Source organism: Bidens hawaiensis, unplaced genomic scaffold (assembly GCF_021521415.1).
Source record: "Bidens hawaiensis isolate Kalapana, Puna unplaced genomic scaffold, B.hawaiensis_p1.1 tig00007885_1, whole genome shotgun sequence".
In the NCBI taxonomy this organism is placed as follows: domain Eukaryota; kingdom Viridiplantae; phylum Streptophyta; class Magnoliopsida; order Asterales; family Asteraceae; genus Bidens; species Bidens hawaiensis.
This window is the reverse complement of record NW_027491548.1, coordinates 793,316-808,140: the sequence shown is the minus strand read 5'-3', so window position 1 is coordinate 808,140 and position 14,825 is coordinate 793,316. Positions and strand designations below refer to the sequence as shown.

The following is a 14,825-nucleotide window of genomic DNA, read 5'->3' as shown; positions in this document are numbered from 1 at the left end:
TTCAACAATCCGTCACAACGATTCAGTCCACCGTTCACCATCCAACGATTCCGTCCACCGTACACCATCTTCCTCCGTCAACTTGTTCATAGGCCAGTTGATAAAATTGGCCAATTGAATTGATCAATTAAACTTTGAAATTGGTCCAATTAATCATCAATTTGAAGTTTCAGTTGATCAATTTTGAGTTTTGAGTGATGGGTTTTAACTGAATGTTTAAAGGGTTAAGGTTGAAACGTTTAAAGATGTTCTTTTTTGGCCAGAACTTCTTAGAATGTATTAGAACGTTAAAGATGTCTAGTTTTATTTCATAGCGTTTAAAGATGTTCTTTTTTTGTTAGAACTTCTTTGAACGTATTAGAACGTTTAAAGGTCTTCAGCTTTGTTTCAGAACGTTTAAACATAATATTTTGAACCCTAATCAGAGCTCGATTGAGTGCATTATTTCTGCAATTTCCATAATCGATTGATGTTTTTGTTAAAACTTCTAAAGTTTTGGTACAGAACTTCTAAACTTGAACGTTTAAAGGTGTTCATTTTTTGTCAGAACGTTTAAATGTAAAGTGTCTTCAGTTTTGTTTAACATCCAAAGTAAGTTGCAACTGTAAAATTGAAGGCTCAAATTTGTATGATTAGGCGAAAAATTGAAGAACAAACAACAATCGTTTGTTTAATTGTAAAAAAAATTGACCGATTGTGTTTGAAGTTTATTCGCAGGTAATGAACATTTTTAGGTTTAGATAACTCAATTTAGTTTGATGTCAATCTATAGATTAGTTTGATATGGATCGACGATTAAATTATATTGATATGGATGGACGTCCGATGAATCAATTGATGAATTAGATCGTAGAATTAGATTTAGGTTATTTACGATTATGCCACCGCGTAAAAATTAAATCGACGTTTATAAAGCTCGCGTACCTAGTGTACGATAACAGATTATTGTACAATAACCCACCCCTATATATATATATATATATATATATATTTATGACGACATTCGGGTCATAAAACCGTTCTGCCCTCCCGGGTCGGTCCGACCTTTGACCCGGTAAGACGTCCGGGCCAGGTCTGAAAACATTGGTAATAACTATTGTCAAACCCTCACGTATTAGACGTCCAATTTTTAAAATTTCAAAGTTCCCTACTTATTTGACCTCATCTTATACTTCGAAAACTATTTCAACAATCATTTCTATAAATTCGGTATTCCATATTCATTTGATTATATAATCTTTTTCACTATTATGAAGTTGTTATAACTTATAACTACGACTTTGTATTCAAATATCAACCGTTTGTTATTGTTTGTAAACACCTAAAGGTTTTGGTCTCATAATTAACAATCATGTCTTATATACACATAAAAGAAAAAGCGAAATATAAATAAATTGCTCATATATTTTGATCCCAAAAGACGAAGGTGTCATCATAAGAGGGTAATGTAAGGCCCCGTTACCGGTAGCCCTACTTTCGCGTTGGATTTACTCATAAACGCAGTTCTAAATATCAGAGTTAATTAAAAACATTCGCGGAATATAAAAACTTTAATAAAACATTTCATAACAATTCAAAACTTGTCTTAAACAACCAACTTGTCTTTCGAAAACTAAGTAATTAAAACATAACACGCCCTGAGCCTTCCGATGCCAGTCTCTTATTCAACACCACATGTCCCCTCAAGCGAGCTGCCTCATCCTACTCACCTGCGTGCATACTAAAAATCAGCTACGCTGAGTGAGTTCTAGTTAATCATACATTATACAATACACATAAACTTATATTCTTTCAATCATACTTTCATACTTTCTTTTGTACTAACTTGCTTTCATATCTTACGTTATAAAGAGCATTACGCTCTACATTCCTCGAGTATTATTAGGGCTCGGTACCCTCCTTCCTCGAGTATTATTAGGGCTCGGTACCCTCCTTCCTCGAGTATTATTAGGGCTCGGTACCCTCTTTCCTCGAGTATTATTAGGGCTCGGTACCCTCTTTTCTCGAATATTAGTAGGGTTCGGTTCCCTAGTTCTCAAATATTAGTAGGGTTCGATTCCCTCTTCGTTACCATACTACCATACATCATACCTCGAGTATTATTAGGGCTCGGTACCCTTTCCGTAACCATACAACCATACAACCATCATTTCCTTCTTTTATTAACTTTATCACGTTCATACACATAAGCATACATATCATACTTACCTTATACATAACGTTATAACCTGATAGTACGTGCAATATTCGAAGATCGTTCACGTACCATCAAGCAATCATTCATACATTTTACATTATTCACGTAAGGCATACACTTATCTCGTAGGATAAGCGTATTAACAAACATATTGAGTATGCACACAGCCCCGAAAACATAACACATAAATGGGGCTAGAAACTCACCTGGATCCTGTTGCGTTCACCGTTAATCGTTATCCCTTTCCTGAGCTGTGCACGATTAACTGTATAATAAGTACATGTATCAATTAACTATCACTACTCATATCATCTTTCTAGTCTTAGCTACTACCCACAACGAACGGGGGTCCGGGGGCAGCGCCCCTGGCAGCGGGGTTCTAGGGGCGGCAGCCCCATGTAGGGTCCAAGGGGCAGAGCCCCTGGCTGGGGTCGAGCTGTCAGGTCAGTTTGGAAAAATTTTATTTCCATTAACTATTTTAACACATTTTTCATTAGGTTTTTAATTTATTTTCCAATTTGCTAACTCCAGCGAACTTAACGATAAGCGAACTTAACATTAAGCGAACTTACTGTAAGCGAACTTAGTGTTAAGCGAACTTGTCACCAGGCGAAGTTAGTTGCAGGCGAAGTTAGTTGCAGGCGAAGTTACCTACCATGAACCTGCTTACAGCGAAGTTATCCAGTGACGGCCACTGGTTTGGTTTTAACTCCGCTAATCGGCTATATTTCAACGTATAAACCGTTTAACCGTCCTCGTAAACATTCCCATAGCCAACCTCGGACAAGACTTGACTCGGATAAGTGTAAAGTTTGGGCCTTTAAGCTAGAACGTTTAACACTAGATCTTAGGGTTCCATTTTAACGAGCCGTTTATGTTCTTGGGTTCGTTCGGTTCGTTTTAACATCAAGTTTATAACTTTACATTTTGTTTACACTCGATCTATCTCCGTTCTAAGTTTCGAGGCTAATCGATCCTAAAAACATAAACTTTAAGGTAAAGGCTTACCTTTATGCGATCGATGCGGTAGCGGTTGGCTTGGTATTTTGTATCTAGCTCGTATAGTGAAGATCCAATAATGGTTGGCTTGATCTTCGGACTCGAATCCGCCCTCTCTCTCTCTCTTTCTCGGCCGTAGGAGGTGGTGTGTGTGTTTGGAGTATTTAGAGAATAAGATGGAAATAATGAGGGTTTAGGGTTTAAAGGTGTTTTAAGGAGGTATTTATATTCCTCAAACCCCATGGACCTAAGGCCCATTACCTCTAATCCATCTTAATTAAATCCAAGTCCATGATCATTTCTTGCTTAAACGCTCAATCATTTAACAAAGTCTTTATTTATTCAATATTATAAATTTTAGGATGTTACAGGTAACCTACCTTTAAGTAATATAGGACTATATTAATGAATAATGATATAAGTTATTAGTGATCAAATATAAAAGAGATGATCTGTCATTCTTAGGTGATGAGTTATATCATCCATTACATATGCGTTAAAAAAATTTAGGTTATGATGATTGCAACTATACCGATGACACCTTGTCAATGGTAAAGACTTTTTCAAAATTTTAGGTTTTTGAACTTTTTTTATCTGCCTTGACGACATGTCGTCATCATAGCTTAGGAGAGATTTATAAAAACAAACCGAAATTTAAAAAAGGTATTATGATTATAGCTTACATTATTTTCTTTTTTCATTCTTTTATTTTGAATTAAATGAATTAAAGGAAATAATGTCTGACGATGACTTTTGCCATCAATGGAGACAACGCTATGGCAACAAACTCTTTGGAGACTACATGTCTTCGGGACACTGACATTTGGGGTCTATAGTGACGACTCTGCCGTCACCATATATAGCCTCAACTTCTAGCATGATGGCTTTTAGAACTATGGCTAAAAAATAAGTTTTACTTTACTGCAATAGTTTCTCTATGGTTTGTTCAAATATACGTTTTTAGTTCAATAGTTTTCAATTTGCAATTTTCGTCCCTATGGTTTCATTTCATTTACGATTAAACCCGAATTCACTAATCTTGTTAAGTCTAGTCGTTAAACCCATCATTGTGCCCTCCACGCGAGGGACAATTTTGTCCGTTTTTTTTAATCCAAATACACCTCAGCCCCTCACGTGAGGGGGCTTGCGAATTAGGACTAGATTTATTTGGGGAGAAAAATGACAAAACCGCCCCTCCGTGAGGGGTATGCTGATGGGTTTAACGACCAGACTTAACGAAGTTAATGAAATTGGGTTTAACTGCAAGTGCAATGAAACCAAAGAACGAAAATCACAAATTTGAAACTATTTGACTAAAATCGCATATTTGAACAAAACACAGGAATGAAAACCGCAATTTATTCTTAACAAAATGATTATTTAGTAGTAAATTTATTCGAGTTGCGCACTTAATTCTATCAATTTGTCATTAATGGAAAACATGAGAAAGGACTATCATTTTATGATGATTTAATTTAATGTTGCATATTGTGAAAATGTATCGTTAACATCTACTGTATATCCATTTACGTACCCTATTAGCTTTACAATAATATACAACGATAACAATCCTAGGTCGCTAACACGTCGTCATCGTTAGGGGTGTTTAAAAAAAATTCTAATATGTATCCGAAATATCCGAAAATTCGAATCCAAATTATTCAAAATTTTGGATATCCGAAAATTCATATAGTTCGGATATTCGAACTATCTGAAATATTTTTTTAATTACTAAATTATAAATATTGATTAATTATAACTTTCGGATAATTTTTGGATATTTCAGAATTTTCGAATACTTCTGATAATATTTTGGATATTTTGGACAATTATTCGAATAATTAGAATATCTGAAATATTTTTAAAAGGTTTTTTAAAATATTTTATATTTATATTATTTTCGGATATCCGGTTCACTATCCGAACTGATATTCGAAATTTCGGATAACCGAACTTCGAATATCCAAAATTTCACTATGCGAAAGGTCCAGATATCCAAAATCCGGACATCAGACTTTGAACACTCATGGTCATCAACATATTACAGTTCCACGTGGCATCCCTCAATTCGTACACATGTTCATTGTGACTATTTATTTAAGATAATCATAAACTGCCAAAAGATAGCCAAAGTTACTAAACTTTCATTTATGTAGAGAAATTTAAGACATGTTTGTACACATACTTTTAAAAAAGTAAATGGCAAGTTCAATGATTCCCTCGTACCTATAGGCTATGAATGCCAAAATGTAGTATTGTCCAAAGGCTTACCAATGATACTTTAAAACATAAAGATTTCACACACGCTGACATAATCCAACAACCAATGCTTCAAAGTTCACATGTTTTATTTACAAATGAAAGTATTCTTGTAAGCAAGTTAAACAAATGATTAAACAAAATTTCAAACCGCATGAACCATCAATGCAAATGCAGTGGCTATGGTGTCTTGTGCTCATTATCTCATCTTCTATCTCACCACTTTATGCAAGTGAGGATACCATCACCATAACCAAATCCATTAGTTCCAACCAAACCTTAATCTCAGAAGGAGGTAAGTTTGCATTAGGCTTCTTTACTCTAAACAACTCCACCAACACCTATTTAGGGATATGGTACAACACAATCCCCAACCTAACAACCATATGGATTGCCAATAGAGCATCACCGATACCCAAACATTCACCGTCCTCCTTTCGCCTTTCAGAGTTTTAAGTGGAAGCACGGTCATATGGACATCGAATGTGTCGGTTAATGGCTTAAACATACACTCAGCAAATGCAGTGTTATTTGATAATGGGAATCTTGTCCTTAGACATGACGAAGAAGAAGTATGGCATAGTTTTGATCATCCGACCGACACCTTCGCCCCCGGCATGAGAATTAGCTCAAATAGGAAGACAGGTCAAAAAATGGTTCTTACATCATGGGTCAATGATGAAGATCCCCGACCCGGGTTGTTCTCATTAGGGATCGACCCAAATAGATATCAGTTATACATTTTGAAGGAAGGTAAACTATATTGGAGAAGCAACGTCTACGCGGCTCCTTTTTCGTTCGCCAGTGGATTTGTAAAATACGGAAAAGAATTTTCAGGATATTTTAGTTTTGGTATAGAAGATGATGAAGTTTATGGTGTGTATGGCGTGTCATCAAATTTAGTCAACACACGGTTCACATTGGATCCCAACGGGTGGCTTCAACTAAAAATATGGGTGAAAACTAGATGGTTAGTTACCTTCCAGTCACCTTTAGTTACATGTGATTTTTACAGCCATTGTGGTCCATTTACAACTTGCCATAATAATGAATCCATTTCACCATGCAAGTGTCTGACCGGGTTTGACCCAAAATCGCCCAAAGAATGGAGTTCAGGAAATTGGGCAGGTGGGTGTGTGAGGAATAAGCCATTAAGATGTGATAAGGGAGATAAGTTTTTGAAGTATGAAGGTGTGAAACTACCTGATTATGTAGTTAACATGGGGAATAAAAGTGTTGTTGAATGTGAAATCGAATGTTTTAAAAACTGCTCGTGTTTAGCTTATGCTTATGAAAACGTGACATATCAAGTGACAATAGTTTGTTTGAATTGGTTCAGAGAGCTTGTGGATATCTCAACAAACTCGGGTACGGGTCATGATCTTTTTGTGCGTGTACATAGGTTTGAACATGCAGCCGATGATGGTAAAGAACATGCTTTGGTTCACGTTAGGAAACCGTTGATTGCAGGTGCTCTCGCGGTTGTTTCTATAGGAATGCTTCTTATGAGTGTGTTTGTGTACTTATGGAGAAGAAAAAGGCTCATAAGAAAAGGTCGACAGTTAAAAACTTGCAGTAGATCTTTTTAATTTTTATCCATTCAAGATTACTAATATTATGAATTTTGCAGAGAGAATAAAGAATGAACTGCTTGGCTTTGATTCTGTGAGCATCGCGTCCGGGGATGCACATAACAATACAGAGCTTGTATCATTTAGCTTAAAGAGTGTGTTGGCTGCAACAAGTTCCTTTTCAGTTAAAAACATGCTTGGTGAGGGTGGGTTTGGCCTGTTTACAAGGTACAATATTTCTTAATCACCAAAAAGATTACATAACAAACACACTAGTTTTTATTTCATTAGATTTCAATTGTTAAAATGAGAAAGATTGGTTACGATGCAGGGCTCATTGCCCGGAAACAGACATGTGGCTGTTAAAAGACTATCAACAAAATCATCACAAGGACGCGGTGAGTTTATGAATGAATTAAAACTTATTGCAAAACTTCAACATACAAATCTTGTTAGATTATTAGGATGTTGTGTTGAAGGAGATGAAAAGATTTTAATGTATGAATATATGCCTAACCGAAGCCTCGACAAATTCATCTTTGGTACATTTTATGATTTCTTATTCCATGGTTACATTATTTTGTTACACATTGCTATATATTGTTTTTTATTTGTTGTAATTAGATCCAAGTGAGAGTGTTCATCTTGATGGGAGCAAAAGATTCAAAATAATAGAAGGGATAGCTCAAGGACTTCTTTATCTGCACAAATATTCTAGACTTAGAGTAATTCACAGGGATCTAAAAACAAGCAATGTTCTTTTGGATGAAACAATGACTCCAAAAATTTCTGATTTTGGATTGGCAAGGATTTTTGGGATGAACCAAATTGAAGATAAAACCAACAGAGTTGTTGGTACCTAGTAAGTCTAAAATTCTCCTAACATTAAAATTATGACTTAACATATGTATTAGAGGTAGCAAAATGAGCTGGCTAAGTAGGTTGGGTGATGAGTTCAAACGAATCATTTTTGTACTTGTTAAAACGGCCAGGGGTCGGGTTAACTGAAAACACCTTTTATTCAAAATAATAAATCCTTTAAAAGAGAGTTAGTGGCTCAAATATGATTGCAAAAGTATAATAATAATAATAATAATAATAATAATAATAATAATAATAATAATAATAATAATAATAATATTTTGAGTAAAACAATTTAAGAAAGATTTATGTATTGAAAATTCAATTTAGGTGACTTTTGACCGGTCTGACTCGTTTCTTTTTAAGCAATTTGTATCAGAGGTGGCATAGTGGGCGGTTAATGTAGGTTCGGTAATGAGTCAAAACATCCGTTGAAATGGGTGTGTGCCATGTTAACCCAAAACACCTTTTGTTTAAAAAAATATATATTTTTATCTTTTTTTTAGAAAGCCAGTGGTTCAAATATGACTACAAAAGTGTTATTATGATAATAATCTAATCTTTTGAATAAACTATTTAAAACATTTATGTACCGAAAGTACACTATAAGAGACTTTCGACCTGTTTGACTAATTTGACCCGTTTCCTTCTAATTTATTTATTATTTGATTTTATCCATTTGACCTATAAAAGTGTAGAAATTGTCAACTTCGGTGCATTGCATGGGCGATTTTCTGAGAAATCTGATGTATATAGCTTCGGGGTGTTACTACTAGAGATTGTGACTGGTAAAAGGAATTCTGGTTCAGATTACACAGAAGATGCTCTTACAATATCTGAATGGGTAACTTTTCTCTTTTTGGTTTCTTCTTTTCTTTCAGTTATTACATAATAATTAATTTTGAGGTTTTTATATCACTTTTAGGCATGGGAAAAGTGGATGGAAGGCAGAGGTGCTGAGTTAATTGATCCTTCAATGAGGGACACTTGTAGTGTTGTACAGGCAGTGAAGTGTATTAATGTTGGACTTTTGTGTGTTCAAGAAAACATGGATGACGGACCAACAATGTCAGAAGTTGTTCTGATGTTGAGCAATGAAACTGCAACTTTACCATTGCCTAACAAGCCGGCTTAAACGATTCATAGGCGCTCTCAAATGTCGAGTAATCACTCCAATAATGAACTTACAATGACCAAATTAGAGCCAAGGTAGAGATGTTGAACTCTATGTCAAAGTCAAACCACTCATTATGACGGTCATGTGATTTTGTAACATGTTTTTGTTAGGCGTATGAAACTTTAAAAGAAGTATGAAATATGAGGTACCATAAAGAATGTATATTTAACTTTCCCCCTTTATTAGTGGGTTGATGAAATGGAGCTAGCTAATCCAAGAGTTAGTCAAAGCCCAATTAGATAAAAAGGGCATTATTTGGGCTACGCGCCTACGCATGAAGTTAAGGGACAAAAAGGTCCAACAGCCATAGGCGGCTTGGTCCAGCTGCCAGGCCCCAGTTTCATCAGTTAGAGCTTTGATTTCTTCATTGAAGATTTTCCCTCGGTTTAACCCATCCCTTTTTTGTGTAAAACACCACTAATTGCCATGTTTGTTTTTGTCTTTAATTCCATCAACTGGAATCCCCTATAAGAGGATCTTAGTATTGATGTTTTCCTTGCTCGATCATGTACTAATATTTCAAAAAATATTGGTTATCTTTTGTGTTTACGCTCGACTATGAGTTGGTTGTTCCAACCGACATGACCCATAGCGCGCAATATTTTGGGACCATTCAAAAGGATATTCCCAAACTATTTTATATAGTTTTTGGGAAAGCAGCCCAAACCATTGTTTAACCTATATCAAGATTCATGCATACACAATACATACAGATGTGTTTGTGTGTGTAAATGTAATAACTAATAACTTAATAAGAGTAATGAACAAGGAAGGTGTATGGTGTTGGAAATATGGGAACAAAATTGGGATGTGTGAATCTGTCCATAATAAAAAAACGAAAGGAGGGTAGCAATTAGGCAACATAGATTCTTCTAGGAAAGAGTTGGCCTCAAATTGTCTCATTTTATCAGAGCATCTACAGAGTTTCTTCGAACGGTCATACCTTCAGAAAGTTACTCTTTGTATCCTTCAACTATTCAAAGCATCAACTTTCCAAATCACATCACATCACTTGGGGTTCAATTTTACAACTTGTTTCATGAAATTACTGCTAGATACTCTTCATCTAAGCTCAAATGTGGCTTGTCTAACTTAATAAAATTGGAGCTTGGCTTGTTCCGAGTCTATGTGTAAAGCTCGAATTCAGCTCGTGAGTAATTTTCAAGCACTGGACGGCCTGAATCACTTATTCAACGAGTTCATATTAATGCTTGAACTCAACTCATTTCAAGCTTTAAAATAGCAAATGACTAATCACCAGTGGTTCTCCTCTATTATACAATATTTTTTAATTAGCTCGTTTACATTTATAAAAACTAAATACAAACAAACAAACGTGCTCAGTAAAATCAAATCTCACTGATAGCAAGAAATGTATATAAACACAAATTTTAATGTTTTTATAAAACATATATAATTCAGTTTCCAAATGAATATATTGTTATATACGCACCATGATTTGATTTTTTAAGTAAAGTAAAGAGAAAATTAACCATGTATTTTTACTTGAGTTGTGATAAATGTTATTGACTAGTATGGTTACACGTCGAGTACGAGTTACAAATGTTATTATTCATTTTTCAGGAACCATTACGTGTAATATGAAAAAGTTAGGGTGCAAAACGAAATATTCCATGTATATAAACTAGCCTTCAGCCATGAGACCACCCCATCACCCAACACTTTTAAAAGCTAAATCCCAAAAAGATGGGATCAGAAGCAAACGTGGAGTTTTGTGGGGAAGAGGAGTTTGAAGATATGCTACCAAAAATGGCAGAAAAATTGGGTGGTGAAGGTTTAATAAAAGAGCTATGCAATGGGTTCAACTTGTTGATGGATAAAGAGAAAGGTGTGATCACCTTTGAAAGCTTGAAGTGCGGTTCTTCATTGCTTGGGTTGCAAGATTTACGAGACGACGAATTAATGAACATGCTAAAAGAAGGTGATTATGATGGTGATGGTGCATTGAATCAGATGGAGTTTTGTGTGTTGATGTTCAGATTAAGTCCAGAGTTGATGATGGAATCTGAGGCTTTAGATCATGCCTTGCAACAAGAATTCAAGTCTGATATATGTTGATCGACTTCTAATTCTTTGATATGAAATGATTTTATGTTTGTGAATTCATCTCATATAAGTTGCAGATGGAACTAAAGCTAGCCTTGGAATCATGAATAATATCTTTATAAACCTCATAACTAGAATCATTGGTGATATTTTCCTTTATTTTCTTTATTTGAAGCATGTGCAGACCCAATAGCTTTTATCATTAACCCAAAATTTTGACCATGCTAACTATCTAGGGGACAGATAAAAACACATACTATTTGACTTATATTATTGATATCTTCATGTTCAGATATAGTTAATTATAAAACTTTGTTGTGATTTTTTTTTCCCAACGGTAAACTTTTATAAACAACCAACAAACACCGGAAACCACTTCCTCCACACCCGGAGAGAAGCTAGGTACCAACAAGGAAAATTACATTAATGAAAATTTACACCAATTCTCCGATCTATATGCCTATTTTTTGTTATATACTTATACCAAAGAAACCCCTTCGACTTTATTTCCCCTATAATCTCTTCGATTTTGACATGTTTGCCTTCAAAGACTTTTTCATTTATTGCCTTTCAAATATTACAACAAGTAATAATAACGATCCCATGAAAAACTTCCTTCTCAATTTTGCCCAAATCAATAGACTTATGAAGGTCTAACAAATCTCTAACTGTGAACCCGAATATTGGAGGACTTTGCACCAACGACTTATGTGAAAAACGTTGTTGTGATTGATACTAGTTGCAAGTTAAAAAAAATAAAATACAATTATGATTCTCAATACAACATGCCAAGTTTCAATGAAATTTCACGCACGTTAGTTAAATGTACAATCTTCTTGGGCGTTGGCAAACTTAGAACTTTTTTTCATGACGGATGACAATCAAGTGGCTTAATCAAAATTTTGTGGGGAACGATAGAGATTTTAGTGTATAGATAACACCAACTTTTTTTTATAAAGGGCGGCTGCCCCCATGCTTTGGTAATAGGTAACCGAAATTCCTAGTCAGACTATTGAGCGCTAGCGCGTGAAAACAGTATTGGTTATAACTTTTGGTAACCTTTTTTTACATATAAAGACATAAATTTGATAACTTTCTAACCATATATCTCTTGTTCATTATAGGGAAAATCCAAAATATGAGAACAAAAACATTAATTAGATACCTATTTTGCATCGAACATAAATGATAAAAAGGTATTACATAGGCCATTAGTTCAAGAGTATTTGTGATTAAAGTGGTTAAACATTAATTGATCACACTCAAACCAAACACACCCTAACCAAAACACAATGCTAAAAGTAGAACCTGTTATGTCATGTTAAGGAAATGATATTTTAGCATCAAGTGAACCTCTTGAGAATCCCATTATCAGTGTTTTCAGTTTTTCATGATGTCCATGGTAGCCTCTTGTGTTGTTTTCTCCAAAATCGAGCATGAGATCTTGCAAGACCATCCCATGTTGGAGCAAAAACTTAACTAGACTAATGTGATGTTCCGAAAAGCCTTGAATCTTTACAATCTTTAGATGATGTAGAAGGGGCTTCAGATCTTTGGGTTGGGATTCCCAGTATTTTTCTGCCCAAGAGCTTAATAAACCCTCAGAGAGTCTGTTCCGCTACAAGAATGGTTAATAAATCATTATATACGCTTGAAATTGTAAACAAGAACTGTAACACCCAACCTCTCATACCAATTAGTAATTTAGTATTGTCGGAATTGCTTTTAGTTGTTCGAGTGGAAATTTTCAGGAATTCACTCATCCTGGACTTACTCCCACTCGAGCACACTTAGGTCTTAACTATGGAGTTTTCGACCTAAAGTGTGACAATTAGATTATGTGAATAATAGTATAATGCTTACTCTTCTTTCATGCTTGTAAGCGTAGGTAATCTTGATAATCAATGTGTGGATAATCGGGCAGGCCTGGAGTACACTTGCCAGGGACATAACCTCGCTAGTATGCAATTCCAATGAATTAAGCTTCGTGAATGGATTGAAAAGGGTAGCCACAAGTGGATTGTTCTTCATTATAATCTATTCCAAGAAAACTCAATTATTATTACTAAAAAGCATATATTCCATCAATGAAATATAATGTAAGTACCTAAAAATTATAAATTTTAACCTAACTGGATTTTAATCATATAAATTATGACTAGTTGGTTAAATTGACGCGTCGAACTTTAATTTCATTATAAAGGGCAATCCCTTTTTAAACAAACACATAGATTTACCCTTAATTTCCACTTAACTTGGCTCATTATAAAGGGCAACCGCTTTTCATTTCAAATCAAGGGTAATTAAATCTATGATAATTATGCTAGTGAGTTTCTAAAAGTTCGAAGTGTCATTGGTTTACTGTCTCGTATGAAGCAATAGTAAGTATTATCAACGAATTAAACGAGTTTTATTTTGAATTATTAAAATCCAATTTCCCTAAATTTGAACATTACCTCAACAAACTGGCCTTCTAAGGTTAAAGAGACAACATGAGAGAGCCCAGAGAGAAAACCAGATACACTTTGCAGCTTCTTAGCATCAAGATTTTGTTGAGTTACAAGAAACCCTATGGTTGCCTCATGCAAGCAAACTAGATTTTCTAAACAATTCTTGCTAGAAATCGGATTGTTCACCCAAAGAAGCGTGTACAATCTCGGTATATCGATCCGAACCCAAATATCATCAAAATTAAAAGCACCAAAACAATGTGAAACCTTTAATGTCATCAATTTAGGAGACAAAATCTCCAATCCTTGTAACACTGAACACTTCTTTAACACTAGTTCTTCCAACAAAGGACAACCAACTCTAAGGCATATCAGATTGTAACAGCATTTTAAGTGCAGTGTTTTGAGCTGAGGAAATGAACCATCCGTGAACATGTCGAATAAAGATGATTGTTTGTCTAGATAAACATACGAAAGAGATAACGTTTGAAGCGTTTGAAACCCTGATCTCATTATTCTAGATGGCGGTAACCTAAAACTAGGGTAAGCTTTCACCTTCAAAACCCTTAAACAATCATGAGTTATTATGCTTCTAGGAAAATTAAACACATCACTCGTTTCAACCCGAATGTTGAGTTCTTTAACACTAAGACGAACCGCGTTCCGGATAAGTGTTTGCAGCCCAGAAAAAGTCATGCATGCATTAAACCTAAGGCTTCTAAATCAGAAACCTTGTCACGTAGAGATAAGATCCGGGTGATCACATTACCATTACGTACATTAATGTTCTTGAAGCTAACAATCTTGTTTAATGCAGTGTCTGATGGGACAATGGAGGTGAAATCAAGATCTGGAAACGTGTACCAAACAGTCCTCCATCTTTTTGATAGGACGCTTGTTTGTACAATGGTTTTGATAGGTAGAAAGAGGAGGATGTGATGAAGGATAGCATCCGGAAGATCGGTTATTCGATCTTCTCCGGTGTTGTTATCGAATGAATGTTTTTGAAGCATTCGTTTCTTGGCAGATCGTGTTTCCATTGCATTTGTTTGGGTTTGAACTTGGAGGTTGACGATGGATGCTTGTGTTGTGTGGTGGATGAAATAGTAAGGAATAGGTTAGGGTTTGAAAAGTTCAACAAGTGGAGAGAGGAACGATTGAGTTGGTTAAAATTTGAATGACCTATTCTTATAAAATAATTGTTAATATAGTAAAAATAAATCTTTTCCTATAAAAAATCACTT

At 35.0% G+C, this 14,825-nt stretch overlaps 1 protein-coding gene and 2 pseudogenes across 2 annotated transcripts; 2 read left to right on the top strand and 1 right to left on the bottom strand.

Annotated features, from left to right (window-relative positions):
• Positions 1–5,524: 5,524 nt before the first annotated feature.
• Positions 5,525–9,100, top strand: LOC143636348 (G-type lectin S-receptor-like serine/threonine-protein kinase B120; annotated as a pseudogene). Its single transcript, XR_013154228.1, has 6 exons — positions 5,525–7,009; positions 7,086–7,245; positions 7,342–7,568; positions 7,651–7,888; positions 8,581–8,731; positions 8,813–9,100. The product of XR_013154228.1 is annotated as a G-type lectin S-receptor-like serine/threonine-protein kinase B120 (transcript).
• A 1,526-nt stretch (positions 9,101–10,626) lies between these two features.
• On the top strand, positions 10,627–11,199 carry LOC143636347 (calcium-binding protein PBP1 pseudogene; annotated as a pseudogene).
• A 2,355-nt stretch (positions 11,200–13,554) lies between these two features.
• Positions 13,555–14,277, bottom strand: LOC143636339 (putative F-box/FBD/LRR-repeat protein At4g03220). The gene has a single exon (XM_077103961.1). The coding sequence runs from the start codon at positions 14,275–14,277 to the stop codon at positions 13,555–13,557; it is 723 nt and encodes a 240-aa protein (XP_076960076.1).
• Positions 14,278–14,825: the final 548 nt, after the last annotated feature.

Excerpts from the sequence above, each read along its gene's own strand:
- LOC143636339 (XM_077103961.1), bottom strand. The coding sequence starts at position 14,277 with ATGACTTTTTCTGGGCTGCAAACACTTATCCGGAACGCGGTTCGTCTT.